Genomic DNA, 14,191 nt, shown 5'->3' with positions numbered 1-14,191 from the left:
GTTTTTTAATACAATTGACCCCTGTGACCTTGAATATAATTGAAGGTCATTCATTTGAACAAACTTGGTAGCCCTTCACCCAAGCATGCTACTGGCCAAATATCATCTCCCTGGGCATTTTGGTTATTGAGAAGAAGATGTTTAAAGTTTTTGACATATTTGACCCCTGTGACCTTGAAAATAGGTGAAGGTCATTTATTTGAACAAACTTTGTAGCCCTTCATACAAGTTTGCTTCTGGCCAAATATTGACACCCTAGGCCTTTCGGTTATTAAGAAGAAGTCGTTTAAAGTAAAATATTGACGCCGGACTTTGTGCCAGGTGAGCTAATAAAACTGATTATGTTGCCTTTTTTCTTACTGATCTGTGATGATTATTAAATTAATAAAAATGTATTATGTGATGATGATTGATTGTAAAAAAAATCACTATCTTTAATAATATTGTTATTGGACATTCAGATATTTCTTCTTATCAATTCAGTTAAACCCATAGGTCCAAATTAAATGAAGAAGATTTTGTTCTAGTATACAATATATGGGATATTATGCCTCTCACTCAGACCATTTCCATATGTTATCCTGATGTTTAATATTAATATTTCTCACAAACAACATTATCAATTTATAATTATAAGTTATTTAAATCAAATTCTGCCACAAGTGTAGATTGAACGGATATGTAGTGGAACTAGATCTGGGTCAGCTGATGGCAACCAGCTGGTAGCTCAATTGGTTAGAGCATAGGTCTAGAGTTTGGAGGGTCCCGGGTCTGAATCCTGATCTGGCTATACATTTTTCCTCTCCTGTTACAGTGGTGACCAACCCTTGTTTTGAGTAATTGGTGAATGCTTGGCAGGGGTATACATATGTACCAAGACCTGGGTTGTAAATAGTGTTGCCTTTGGGGTAAATACTTGGGTAAAGGAGGGAATAGTTTAACAAAACTGGACTTGTCAACCACTGATGATAAGGTAGCTTTCGAATCTTGGTGTGGCTGTGCCTTTCTCTTTGGTCTGTTATATTTGGTGGCAAACAAATATATGCAATGTACCTGCGGTAGGTGGTACAATGTTTATATATATATGGGTCTGTCTTTGGTGTCCAAAGCTTTGTTAAAGGAGAGAGGAATGTACATGTACTAAATGTACATTGTACGTAGTGGAACTGGACTGGGTTGCAATTGGTCCCCATTAACCAGGAAGCTCTATTGGTTAGAGTGTCTGCCTAGAGTACCAGCATGTAGAGTTACCAGTGTCCTGGGATCAAATCTCTGTCTGGCAAGGTATTTTACCTCTCCGCAGACTCCTGTTACAGATTATTTTGACATTGTGTAAATTTGTGTTACATACGCATACATAAACTTAATCATTGAACAGCTTTGTTCATGAAAATAAAGTAAAACAAAGATATAATTAAATTTTACAGAATGATACTGCATTCCCGTTTGCACGTACATGTACCTAGCCTTCTAAAATTACATCAAATTTTGATAGAGAATATCAATATAATGTACAGGTGAAGTAGGGAACTCATTTAACTGTCCATGCTCTTCAAACAAATAAAAGTCATCTATGAAGAATCTTACCCTGATATTCCAATAACCAGCTTTTCTATGTGATCTCCTGACATCGGCTTTTTGTTCTTTTATCCCTAATAAACACAGTTTATTCTTCTCGAATACGAATTCTAGAATGCTGCAGGTGAATTCAGGGTTATCTAGATAATTTCTTCACAAAATATGTTCAAGTAAAGTGTTAGTCTGTATATTATCAGAAGAATATTTGTAAGTCTCTTATTGATTATTCTTTAAGTCTACTGTGCTGTCTTCATCTGTGTCCGAGCTACTATTTTCTCCGTTTTGGTATGCGGACTGTGGGGGGAGGGACGAAGGATTAATGTTAATTCTATTTAGAAAAGCACCAAGAAGACGTTTGTTTAGATGGTCTGTTTGAGTTATTTCCCGTTCTGGTGTTTCCTCTGTCTCATCTGTGTCTTTCTCGTCAATAGATGCGTTTTGCAAGTCGTTTTTCAATTCGGTAACTTCCTCTTGGTCCTTTTGTGGTCCATTGTCGGCCATATTGGTTAAAGTAATGTAAAATTAACAATTGAAAAAATAAGTGGAACGCATTCAAAGTATATTTCCATTGAACTTAAGGTCCTTTATAGAAAACATAAGCATGTATTTTCTGTTTTAATTTTTTAATTTGTATGAATCATAGACGAAAATAAATTACGTAATTGACACAGCAATTTTAGGAGACATTCGTTTAAATCTAAATTTAGGATTATTTCATACCACCGGAAGTTGCATATTGCAGCCGAATTACAACAAACCGAGAAATTTGGAAATTTGCGAGTCCATGTAAGCCTATATAAAAGTCAATGTAAAGTCGACGATATTGTCATATTGGGAAAAGAACCGTTCGCAAACAGGCTCTGTAAGTGCATGTTAAGTTACCTTATTACTTTTATACACCAGCTGTACACACCCGTACTTCAGTGTCACTGAGTGAGTGTGTTAGACATTTAACAAAATCTGCTTGCGGTTTTCTATGTGCTGTCTGTGTCGATATGTCGGGTCAACTTTTCAAGTTCGCTACGAATGCCTAAAACAGCTGCTGTACTGATCTGGGATCGTATGCTGCATAACCGAACTACTCGGTAGTGAAGCGGACGAAAAACCACTCTTAACAAAAAGACATACTGATAACAGTTATATGAGTCGAAGCACGTCTAACCACAGGTGCTCAATCGGGTTCTGGAATATATGTGATGTATTATCGCACCCACTAGATATAGCACCCCTTATACTAATAAATCATATGATTTATTATTATAAGGATGTGCGATATCTAGTGGGTGCAATGATTTATTAGTACTCGCAGTATATCATCAGGTTTGGCACAACGGTGCATATGGGTAATAATCCTGCATTTGGGTAACAGTTACCCATTTGCAGTAACAATTTTATTACTGAGATGGGGAATTAAGTAAAATAAAAACACAAAGTTTTTTCAAATTCTTTGAGTAAAAAGGGCGTTATTCTTTTAACTAAATCCAATATATAACACAATGAAGTACATTTGTTCACAAAATGTTATCAATTCTGATGTCAAACATTTTGTAAAAATGACAAACCATATCACTGACTTTGCTCTCCATTGACCTCAGTGTGTAGTCAATGGGATCATCCAGTGCAAATGTGACAGGTGAACATGAATTTTTTTCTCTGTGCTATTTATATAAGCAATGGAGGTGATACAATTTGTCATTTTCACAAAGATTCAGATAACTGAATTAACACATTTTTGTGCACAATTGTAACTCATTGTATTTATTATTGGATTATGTTGAAAGAATGACACCCTTTTTTGCTCTAGGTAAGAACTACTTGTTTTTATTTCACTTTATTCCCCATCTCTGACAGTAATAAATTGTTTTATGTGTTAACAAATTTTATTATATATATAAATAAACATATTTAAATGGATAATATAACAGGCTAGGCCTATATCAATCTTCTCCATGATGGTGTTAGTATGATATTATATATATAAATGTAATTAATAAGCTATTTATATTATTGTTTTCAATTCATGCACTCAATCATACATTCATACAATTAACTACTTGCACTCTCTATAGACACTCGTGTCAATACTCATTCACTATATGATATTTACAATACATGTATTATCTAAATTGACTAGCAACTATCAACAATTATGATTGAATTAGTTTAATTACAGCAAATAATTCATTTAATTGTATATACATGCAAAAAAACACCCATATATAATAGTTTGATAATATTTACATCATCCTAACCGTTTAGATGCATTGGTGTACTTTTCAACATTAGACAAAATCAGTATATTTATTTCAGAAGGTAAGTCAGTACTTCCAGATGTCAAAAGTTGAACATTGAAGTATCCAGCTCTGGTATACATGTAGATATCATGGATTAAGTTCCTGGAATTAGAGTAATTTGGACAAGTGAAGAAGAAGTGTTCAGAATTTTCAATTGGATGACCACATGAACAGGAATCGAAGAATCATGAGAAAGATGGCCAGGAAATTTGTCATAATTTAAGTCACTGGCATTATTTCTAAGTTGGCAGAGGATAACATTTAACTTTCTAGGGCTACAATTTAGAAAAACAGAAGTAATATTTACAAGAAGGATTCTTTCATTATTCAATTTAGATTTGAATATATTTAATGATGGTGCTGAGATTATTTCAGAATCAAGCGAATTCCATATTCTCATGACATCTGGAAAAAAACTATTGCCAAATAAATTAGATCTAAAGCGAGGGATATTAAAAAATCTGTGTTGTCTAAGATTATTAGGTGGAACAGCATCATTAATATAAGGTTTAACAATGTCATGTAAATATTCTGGTGTCATATGATTTAGGATTTTAAACATTAAAATAAGTTTGTGCTTATGATGCCTAGAAGAGAGCAGTTCAAACCCAGTTTTAGAATATAGTTTCTGATGTGATGTTCCACTTCGTAATCCAGTTATTATTTTCATGGCCTCAATTTGTACAGATTCTAATAATTTCGCTTTGCCAATAGTGCAATTGTTCCAAATAACATCTGCATACTCAAGAATAGGTCTTACATAAGAATAATATATTGTTATTAAAGCATTTCTGTCAACTTTGTATTTGAGTATTCTTAAAATATTCAATCTTTGCATGCTTTTTCATAGATTTCTTGGACGTGATTACTCCATGAACCTTTGGAATTGAATAAAAGACCTAAGTGTTTATGATTAGTAATTTATTTACTATTTGATTGTCAAAGAGAAGTGGAGGGTGATTTTTTTTTTGTGACAGTTAATGCAACAGTTTTATCTGGATTAAATTTAATTTTCCATTGGTTAGCCCATGGCCAATTACTAATAGAGTCAAGATCTTCATTTAGATCCATACATGGAGCAACCACATCTTCATCAACAATTACATGTAATGACGTATCATCGACGAATAATTTAATATGAGTATGAATTTCATTAGTTATATCATTAATGAGCAGTAAGAAAAAAAATGGGCCAAGTGTAGACCCTTGAGGAACACCAGCAGTAATATTTTTGAAACTAGAAGAATATCCTTCATAAACCACTCTTTGTTTCCTATCCGACAGATAATTTTCAAACCAGTTATACAGATTCCCCTTAATTCCATATTTCTTAAGTTTATACAATAAACCTTTATGCCCTACTCTGTCAAATGCCTTACTTATGTCACAAAATACCAGTCTAATGTCTTTTCCTTCATCAAGATTTTTTGAGATAATATTATACAGGGATAGTAATTGGTTAACTGTTGAATCAGATTCAGATTGATGTTCACTTATTATATGATATTTAGTAACATGATTAAATAAACACTTAAATGACCTCATGATCAGCTGTTGATAGGATGTTAAACAATATTAAACCAAATCAAGCCAGTAAACTTATTTCGTAACAAAATTGTCACTTTCTATTGTAACTACATTGTATTTTTTAATTTGGTGGAAGATTTTTTTCCTGGAGGTGCTTGCCCACTTAGTATATATAGCAAACCATGAAAGAAATGTACTTATTATTATTAATTTTTTTTTTCAATAACATCTTGCCTTCACTTCTCCACTGGGATTCAATCCCTGCACCTCTTGATTATAAAAGAAGGAAGCTTATCCACAGTTCTACTGGCATATACCTTTGATTTTGTTATTACCTACTCAAGGTGTGCAGAGAACATAAGTGAGAGTAATTATATAACACCTGGAGTAAAATCGAGGAATTATTACTATCACCAAATTTCAAGTCTGTGAGTTTGTTATAGTTGAGTTCATCTTCAAGGTATACGTAGCTAGTAAAAATATAAAGTCACACAAGATGAGATTTTTTTGGCATTATCAAGGGTCACTTGAAATAACCATTACTCTCAAATGTCTTAACGTGGATGAAGCAGCTTTTTTTTTTTAATTACAGAGCTTCAATCATATAATTGTCAAATTATTTATATTATATGCATAATAATACTTTATTTGTATTTTTTGAGTCTGGTATAGAGGGCTTATGTATAAGCCCTGAACCAGAAATAAACTTGTCTATCTTATGCCTCACAGATATAGGTTTTCTTAATAACTTTAAAAAAATATTAAATTTTGACAAAAGAGGTTGTTTCCTTTAATTACATTTGCCCTTTCTCTTTCTTTTGCAGCTTTAAATCAATTTTGACAGACAGTTGAAAAAATGCCGAAAAAATTCAAAGGAGAAAATTCCAAGGCCGTTGGGGCAAAGGCAAGGAAAGCAGCTGTTCAACACGCAGAGAAAGAGAAAAAGGACCAAGCATTAGAAGATGAATATTGGAGAGACGATGATAAACTTAACGCAAAGAAATTACAACGGAAGGTTAGGAATATATTCACTTCAGAGAGATACCTGGGCATACATCTTTTTTAAAGTAATACGGAAACCATGCATGCCAGAAGTCATGAAATCATTCAGGTTTAGCGATCGTACATAATCAAATTCATCTTCATTGATTTAAATGCCATAGCTTGGTTATGTTTTTTTTTGTAATACTCGTTGGTTATCTGAGTGTACCTTTGTCCTATACACATTTTTTCTGAAATAGTCTGAAATATTTTACTCTAGCTTCCTGGTGTACAGAAACAGACATACATTTGTATTCAGACTAACTTTAAGTGCATACAATAAGGGACGGTATTTTAGACTAATTGTACCTTTGTACAGATAGAAAGAGTATTTTGGACTTTATGTAAACCTGTGTATAGTAGTAATAGATATGTTTCAGACTTTGTACGGTAAAAGCAAGAAATTTCAGATTATATGTATGCAGTAGAGTAAGTAATTTCAGACTAGTTAATATACCAATACATGATATTGTTTTATTGTATTGTATAGAAATGGAGTCAATCCCTGAGATTCAATGCGATATAAACTGATATAATTGAATGTGCAGGATGATAAAGAAAAGAAACGGATGGAGCAATTGGAAAGAAAAAAGGAGTTACAGAAATTGCACGATGAAGAGATGGAGGGCATGAAGTCAAAAGTTAGCTCAGGAGGGAGTTCAAAGGTTACAAGGGCTCAAATAGAAGACCAGATTGTAACGGAGAAGAGAATAGCAGATGGTATGTTTGATGTGTTCTCTGACAGATAATTAGTTAAGGTATATGTTGTTTCTCTCAGTCATTTGTACCTTATTGTAGTTTAAAAATGTGTCATGTATTTTTCTGGCTGTACATCTCCAACTGAGGTAGATTATAAGCTAGTCTGGGTCGGGTGCTACACGGTCTGCTCTGTAACATTCAAATGGGGTGGTATTATGAAAAATAGAAATGCTGTTAGAAGCACAGTTCTACAATGGCCACAAAACAGTTCACTAAATATATAGTGACATTTTAGGGTGAATTTGGGACCTTACAAAGTCCCCTGCCCCTAAGTTGTTTCTGTATTAACCCAAAATAAATGCAAAAATCACAAGGCACAGACCCCTGTGGAAAGAACTTTAGTAGAAAAATCACAATGCCTCCATATAGCCAGCATTCATGCTAGCATATAAATATAAAAAGGAACACAATTATTTGGTGGAATTAAAAATGGTGGGGTATGGCTAGTTGTTACCCCTCAGTAAAGCATCTCTCGTGGAAGCCTCATATTGTATTAATATTGATATTACTTGAATTGTACAAAACATATTGAATGAATTTTATAAAAGTTATTGTGCTACATCAAATGAGGTAGAATATGTTGTAGAATAATATATGATGTTTTTCCAATTATGGTTATGTCTCATGAAATTATTCCACATAGGTGTCCAGTTTGACTTTGAAATTTAGAGTGACCATGTATTTGGACAGCAAAAACGATAAGCAGATGTAGATCATTTTACTGATAAAAACACAGCTTTGGTAAGATTAAGTACATAATTAAAAAAACAAAACATTATTGCAGCATAAGTAAGAAGGGTTTTTAGGTCATCTGAGACAAAGTCTCAAGTGACCTATTGCGATCGCCTTTTGTCCGCCGTCGTACGTCGTGCGTCTGTAAACAATTTACATTTTCGACTTCTTCTCCAAAACCCCTGAACCAATTTCAATTAAATTTGGCAGGTACCTTCCATGGACAAAGTTCAACAAAAATAGCGGCCGGTTTAGTCCCAAGCCCCCAGGGGCCTGAGGGGCGGGGCCAAAAAGGGTCAAATTGACTAAAATTTCAAAAATCTTCTTCTGAAGACCAAGATATGGTAGAATCAAATACTCTTCATAGATGGAAGGGTCTTAAGGTGCTTTACCAAAATTGTCAATTTCATGACCCTGGGGTCTCACGTTTACCCCTGGGGAGGGGTTAAACTTTACTATAGTTTATATAGGGAAATCACATTTTGGACCAACATTTGTTTGATTTCCATTGGAAGTAATTCAATTTAGGTTAGCATTATCAGTATTAGGTAGCAGTTTGATAGTATGCACATANAGGAGGGGGGATTTATTATGGTTTATAATGGCAAATGATACTTTGAATATTACATGTTAATAACTTGATTGGAATTATAACCTTGAGTTGACAGTTTGATACTTTGAAAATTTTGAGCCAGCCCTACCCCCAAGGGCTGTAGGGTGGGGCCCAAAGGAGTCATGGTGCTACAATTTCTTCATTTTCCTTGTTTAGAATCAGAGGGGCTAGTTTCAAATACTTTTTAGTCTTAAATCTGTATGCTAGATATTGAATAAGGTGTTTTATTGTTTTTTGTCACTTTGAATAATATTTCTGTTCATGTTAAAAACAAAATCAACTCTCTGTATAAATATATCAGGTAACCGTTAAGGCCCATGGGCCTCTTGTTCAGTTCTCACAGTATTTTCTATTTTTGTTTTATTAAATTAGCTGCCACAGCAAAATCTAATGCTTTACCGGAAGAGGCACCGCTTGAGGATAATGTCAACAGACTGATTCCGACGGATGGAGAGGCTCGCAGTGTAGATGATGCCCTTTCAGTACTCAGGTAAGTGTCAGACTGGTAGTATGAGGGCTCAATATTGTTTCATTGCTGTTCTTTTCCTTAGCTCACCTGGTACAAAGTAGCTGTAAGCTTAACCCTTTCACGACTGCAGACCATTATGGAGTCATCCAGATCAATGCATGGAAGAGTTTACTAAAGTTACATAGGGGTGAAAGGGTTAAGCAATGTTGCTTTCTCTAACTGAGTTGGCTTCAACTTTTTCTTTTTTTTTAAAAATAATTACTACATGTACTTCTAAACCATCTATCTTGTCAATAGGCCATATGTTGAAATCTTTAAATTAAATCTAGACACAAGGCGTGTATAGTATGATATTTGCTTGCCTATGACTTGCTTTAATGAAAGATAATAGCTATCTTTAGATAAATTACCTATACTACAGGCATCAAATATGTTAAATTCTTTTCTCATTAAAGAAGTTTAAATGTATAAAAATCTTTTAAACCATTTTTGATAAACTTTGACTCATAGTAATTAATCGGCATACTAGGCTTCAGTTTCACATTAAAATCTTCAAAAGGTGTCTTCGGATGAAACATAAGGCCCAGAGTAATTCGAATTGGCCTGTTCCTTGCTAGGGAGATGGGCTATTATGTTTATTCAAATAAATGACTTGAACAATTATTAAAAATCTTCAAATTACTTCTTCTATATGAACTATATATGATGCATAGCTTGTTGAAAAGGATTATGAAGCTTTTAGAAATAATGCATTTAACTTACATTTAAGGTAACAGGGGTCAGGTGTATTTAAAACAGTAAATAAAATACTTGATGGCTACACCCTAAGGAAAGAAAGTTTAAACTATACAGGAGTTTTACTGTACCATATAGATCCGTCACAGAAAAACAAGGTATCCTTATAGAAAGTGAAAACTTGTACCGATCATAAAAAATGTATATATTTTTGTGTCCTGTCTTTCCTGTCTACTTTCTTTCTTTTTTACTTTCTCTTTCTGGCAGTGTCTCCCTGTCTTCTGTCTTCATATGACCCTTGCTCTTGCAAGACATTATTAAAATTAAATTTAATACCATATCAGGGGTACACCATCATGATTACCAGTGCAAGATTATTATAGTAAATGGAATATGTATTATTGTGTGTGTTTTTATCTGTAAGTAAGTAAGTTATCTTGTCACATGTGCTTGACCTTTTGCAACTGTACAGGTAATAGTATTTCAGTATTTAATACTATGATCCTTAGACTCCTGAAATTAATGTATTTTGTTATCAATTATAAGTGTGCCAGATCATTAGTGTAGATATAGAATTTCTGAAATATATATGAATTAAGTAACTTGACTTTAATATTTTCAGTGTGAAAGAACCAGAAATTGATATACATCCGGAGAAGAGGGTCAAAGCTGCTTACCAAAAATACGAAGACGAACGTTTACCACAGCTCAAAAAGGAGAACCCAAATTTAAGACTTTCACAATTAAAACAAATGTTACGAAAAGATTGGATGAAGTCTCCAGAAAACCCTTTGAATCAAAGGCTGATGCAATCGTAGCTAGGAGTATAATATCTATGAAGATTCGTTTGGTGATCAGCTAGTGTCAAGCTATACGAATCAGTCAGTACAGATTGTCGGTTTGTCAACATCCAACACATGCAGGCAGAACACATGCAGGTTTGTCAACATCCAACACATGCAGGCAGAACACTTGCAGTTCAGTCTAAAATCCAGTGACTATCTGTTAGTAAGAGTCTGGGTTCTTCATAGTGGGGATTGTGATGCTCTGTTATAGTTTCGCTGGAAGTGGATCAATGTTTGGTGCAACAGAGTCCGACATCATTAAATATGACTGGTAAAAATGAGACACGTATTTGATGGAAGGGAGATCGATGTGATGCTAGAAGACTTTCTATTCTAATTGTTTGACATTGATCGTGTCAGTCTTCTGTTAACATACACATATTTTAACTATTCAGTGAATTGTGTTGTTCTACATTTCCTCAGTGAATATGAATTAGATATTATAATATGTTAATTGAATGAGAACATATTTCATGGTTTTTTTCTGTGTTCAAGGATAACACACATATTGATTTGTTAATGTTAACCCAGGTGTTGTAAAACAATTTAAAATTCTTCCATTTTGTTTTACCAGATAAATGAAGGATATTTTGTTGTAAGCATTTCGTCCATGTAAACCCCGTATAAAAGTGCTAGATACGTTGTTTAATACAAATTTATTTATACATGTATCCAGTTTGTGAATTTATTTTTTCATTAGTTGCCACATTGAGAGTGTAATTTCTTCATATGTAAATGCAAGCCATGTTTTTGTATTATAGCAGTGGGACACTGGCAAATATGTTCAGCCAGATGTAAGGGAGGTAATCCATTTGTCCTTCGCTATAACACATGGGCTGCCATCACTTATCACATGCACTCTCTGTAGATCTTCCTGACTTTACCCCAGAAATGTTTATGTACATTCGAGTATCCCGGTTGAAACGGTTCAGGTGGCGCAGAAATATTTCACGATAAACAAACACACTTGGACCCAACTGTATTCAAAGCTAAAAAATGCACTATTTCGGAGAATATAAAACAATATATATAAAGAATGATATTTCCTTCTTTCACAAGTCCACTAAATTATATTATGTATCTTAAAATCTGCATCTGGATTGACTTTGTTTTATAATGAAATAATGCAAACTAGCAATAGTCAGCAATTTGGTTTCGGCCAGGCACGTCTAAACCCCTCAATCATCATGTGCCGAATATTCCTGAGTTCAGCCTCGGTTCAGATTTGAGCCTGTCGTTTCCTTTCAGGTTCAACCATTTCAACTGGTTGGCCTGGATACGCGAAAGGGGCCATGTACGTTAACTAAGTGAGGATGAACCCAAATGGATCACTCTTTACAAAAGTACAACAATTCATGTTTTATGATTTATTTCAACTAGCATCAGTAAATGCATTTCAAACTAAGAAAATAGTCTTTGTTTGCGTCATTAAATTTATTAAATCTAGTGCATAAAGGGACTATGCCTTCTGATTCAGACAATAGGATCTAATGTCCAAGTCTCAATTCCTACTTACTTATATATTCCATTACCGTTACCAAGTGTTACTGCAGTCTATAATTATTTGGGTCATTAAATAAGCTAAAAAAGTAAAACAAAAGCAAATCAACTCCTTGTTTAGTTTAGAAAACTAAAGACAGCTAAGCGAAGCAGGCCCGATTACATAAGAACTATTATAATTATAACTGGGGACTACTTCACAAAGGAACTACTTTTTTTATTTGGATGATTTTGGACAGTATACATTGATGAATGCTTTACCTCGATAACATTTGCATTTAAAGATAAACCTAATTTTACACATTCTCTTCTGTTACTGAAACGTCATTTAATTTATCCATGTTATGGCTAAAACGTCATGTGTTCATCATGATATACATTTTGGATGTGTATTTTTGTTAGTAAGACATAATCTGATACACTGTATAGCGATACAATAAACTAACATGTAAGAAAGTGTGAGATTGCTTCAGGTATATTATATTTTTGAAATTCTTGAGACAAGAATGTTACCATGTTTCAGTATTATAATATTTGAAACAAACAGACATCATTGCAGAAATCAAATATATTTATTAGTTTTTGGTATCTTTGTACATGTATTTCATTTTTAATAGTATAACTCAATTTGTTGAACTGTTAAAGTAGCAATGAAAAAGAATACAACCTTTTTTTTGGACATTATTCATAAATAAAAGCTGTTACTTATTTTAGTGTCAGGTGTTAAGTTTTATGGTAGCTCATATTCTACAACAAAATGTTTACACAATATTTAGGTATCGTAAACTGTTCAGTAAAAAATCCAATCATATAAGCACTGTCACTACATTTCATTGTTTTCTGCATACATTTTATTTCAATTTGCATTATCTTACATAAACGAATTCCTCTGCCCATATACAGCATGCATACATTTGCATTTCTTCAAATTTTTCCAATATAGAAAACTTCCTATCTACTGTACATCCTTAAATGACCTTAGCTGTTGATAGGATGTTAAACCCTGTATAACCAACCCTATCTACTGTATTGTTTTAGAATGATATATGTGTTTCTAGTGTGTCTGATTATATCATTGTACAGTAAAACATCATTATAAAACATTTAGATTTTTCTAAGACCTGTTTACCATTTTAGATTACCGGACAGGTAGTTTCCGCGGTTACATTTTTATGCTTTTTCAAATAACTTATTACGATATCTCTGTTTTTGGTCATGTGATATTTTAAAATACTATGTGAGCTTATGGTGTGGGACATCGTCTGTCGTCCATCAATTTTTCTTTTAAAACACTATTAGTCCCGAGCAGTGATTGTGGATTTTGAATAAATTTTATTTGGAATATACTTAAGCAAAATGATTGTGTTGCTTCCCTTGTGTCAGAGGAGTGGGCCCAAGAGGGGGAAGAGAGGAAAATCTGAAAGTATATCCTTCCATATTGATATAAATCAAATTTAGTCAAAAACACCTTTGGGCAAAGGGGAGTGCGTTTGTTGGGAAATGTATATAGACAAATACATTTATCTATAAAAGTATAAAAGATAAGATATTATCAAGTGCTATCAGCTGTTGGTAACACTTCTCTAACATTCAATGATACAATGTATACATGCTTCTAATAAACGTTTTGTTTTCACTAACTACATATTTCTCATTTATTCATATTTTTATTTCTTCCGAAGTATGAAGAGTACACCAGGTATGAAAAGAAAGAGTGCAAGTGAGACAAAACAAATGGTGTAAACTAAAATTGACATGCAATTGAGATTAAGTATCAGTTCTTAGCACAATTCTATAAATAGACAGCTAATCAGCCATTAATAAAAGGGGAACGACATGACCAACATTGCAATGCCTGCTACAAATTTAGCATTTCAAAACCTACCATTTACTGGAGAGTTAATAGTGAACGCCTCATAACTGACTTGAGTGATTTAACTTAGCAGGAAAGGCATCACAAATGGGAGCGCTTGGAGCACCCAGCAGAGCATAGCCATCTGGACTCCTACGTACAATAAGTAGAAAGAGTATCCCGCAAAGCTGCTAACTATTACTTTCTGCATTCTGATATATAATTGGCGACTGCGTCTTCAAATGT

At 33.6% G+C, this 14,191-nt stretch overlaps 2 protein-coding genes across 4 annotated transcripts in view; one reads left to right on the top strand and one right to left on the bottom strand.

The window, feature by feature from the left end:
• Positions 1-2,096, bottom strand: part of LOC110445706 (nicotinamide riboside kinase 2-like) — an 8,077-nt gene extending 5,981 nt beyond the window's left edge. Inside the window, exon 1 of the mRNA XM_021490480.1 lies at positions 1,588-2,096. Coding sequence (XP_021346155.1) covers positions 1,588-1,631 — 44 coding nt within the window. The 5' untranslated portion in view covers positions 1,632-2,096. The remainder of the gene's footprint in view (positions 1-1,587) is intronic.
• Positions 2,097-2,286: 190 nt separating this feature from the next.
• LOC110445705 (coiled-coil domain-containing protein 124-like) lies at positions 2,287-13,734 on the top strand. Of its 3 annotated transcripts, XR_002462391.1 has the most exons (6): positions 2,287-2,364; positions 6,224-6,414; positions 6,989-7,160; positions 8,917-9,034; positions 10,371-10,686; positions 10,727-13,734. XR_002462391.1 is itself a non-coding variant. In XM_021490478.1 (5 exons), exons 2-5 carry the CDS (start codon positions 6,256-6,258, stop codon positions 10,564-10,566), a joined length of 645 nt encoding a protein of 214 aa, XP_021346153.1. In that variant the 5' UTR covers positions 2,287-2,364; positions 6,224-6,255; the 3' UTR covers positions 10,567-13,734. The 3 variants fall into 3 exon arrangements, 2 of the variants coding, with proteins under 2 accessions (XP_021346153.1, XP_021346154.1); XM_021490478.1 differs by having other exon boundaries at positions 10,371-13,734; XM_021490479.1 differs by having other exon boundaries at positions 2,298-2,440; positions 10,371-13,734.
• Positions 13,735-14,191: the final 457 nt, after the last annotated feature.

Source organism: Mizuhopecten yessoensis, unplaced genomic scaffold, assembly GCF_002113885.1.
Source record: "Mizuhopecten yessoensis strain PY_sf001 unplaced genomic scaffold, ASM211388v2 scaffold2329, whole genome shotgun sequence".
NCBI classification, from domain to species: Eukaryota; Metazoa; Mollusca; class Bivalvia; order Pectinida; family Pectinidae; genus Mizuhopecten; species Mizuhopecten yessoensis.
Note: the sequence above shows the minus strand (reverse complement) of the source record. Positions and strands in the feature narration are given on the sequence as shown.

Bases quoted from the DNA above. Each gene is read 5' to 3' on its own strand.
- LOC110445705 (XM_021490478.1), top strand. From the start codon at position 6,256: ATGCCGAAAAAATTCAAAGGAGAAAATTCCAAGGCCGTTGGGGCAAAG. The intron at 6,415-6,988 runs GTTAGGAATATA...TTGAATGTGCAG, and splicing joins CAAAGAAATTACAACGGAAG to GATGATAAAGAAAAGAAACG. The intron at 7,161-8,916 runs GTATGTTTGATG...TTATTAAATTAG, and splicing joins GGAGAAGAGAATAGCAGATG to CTGCCACAGCAAAATCTAAT.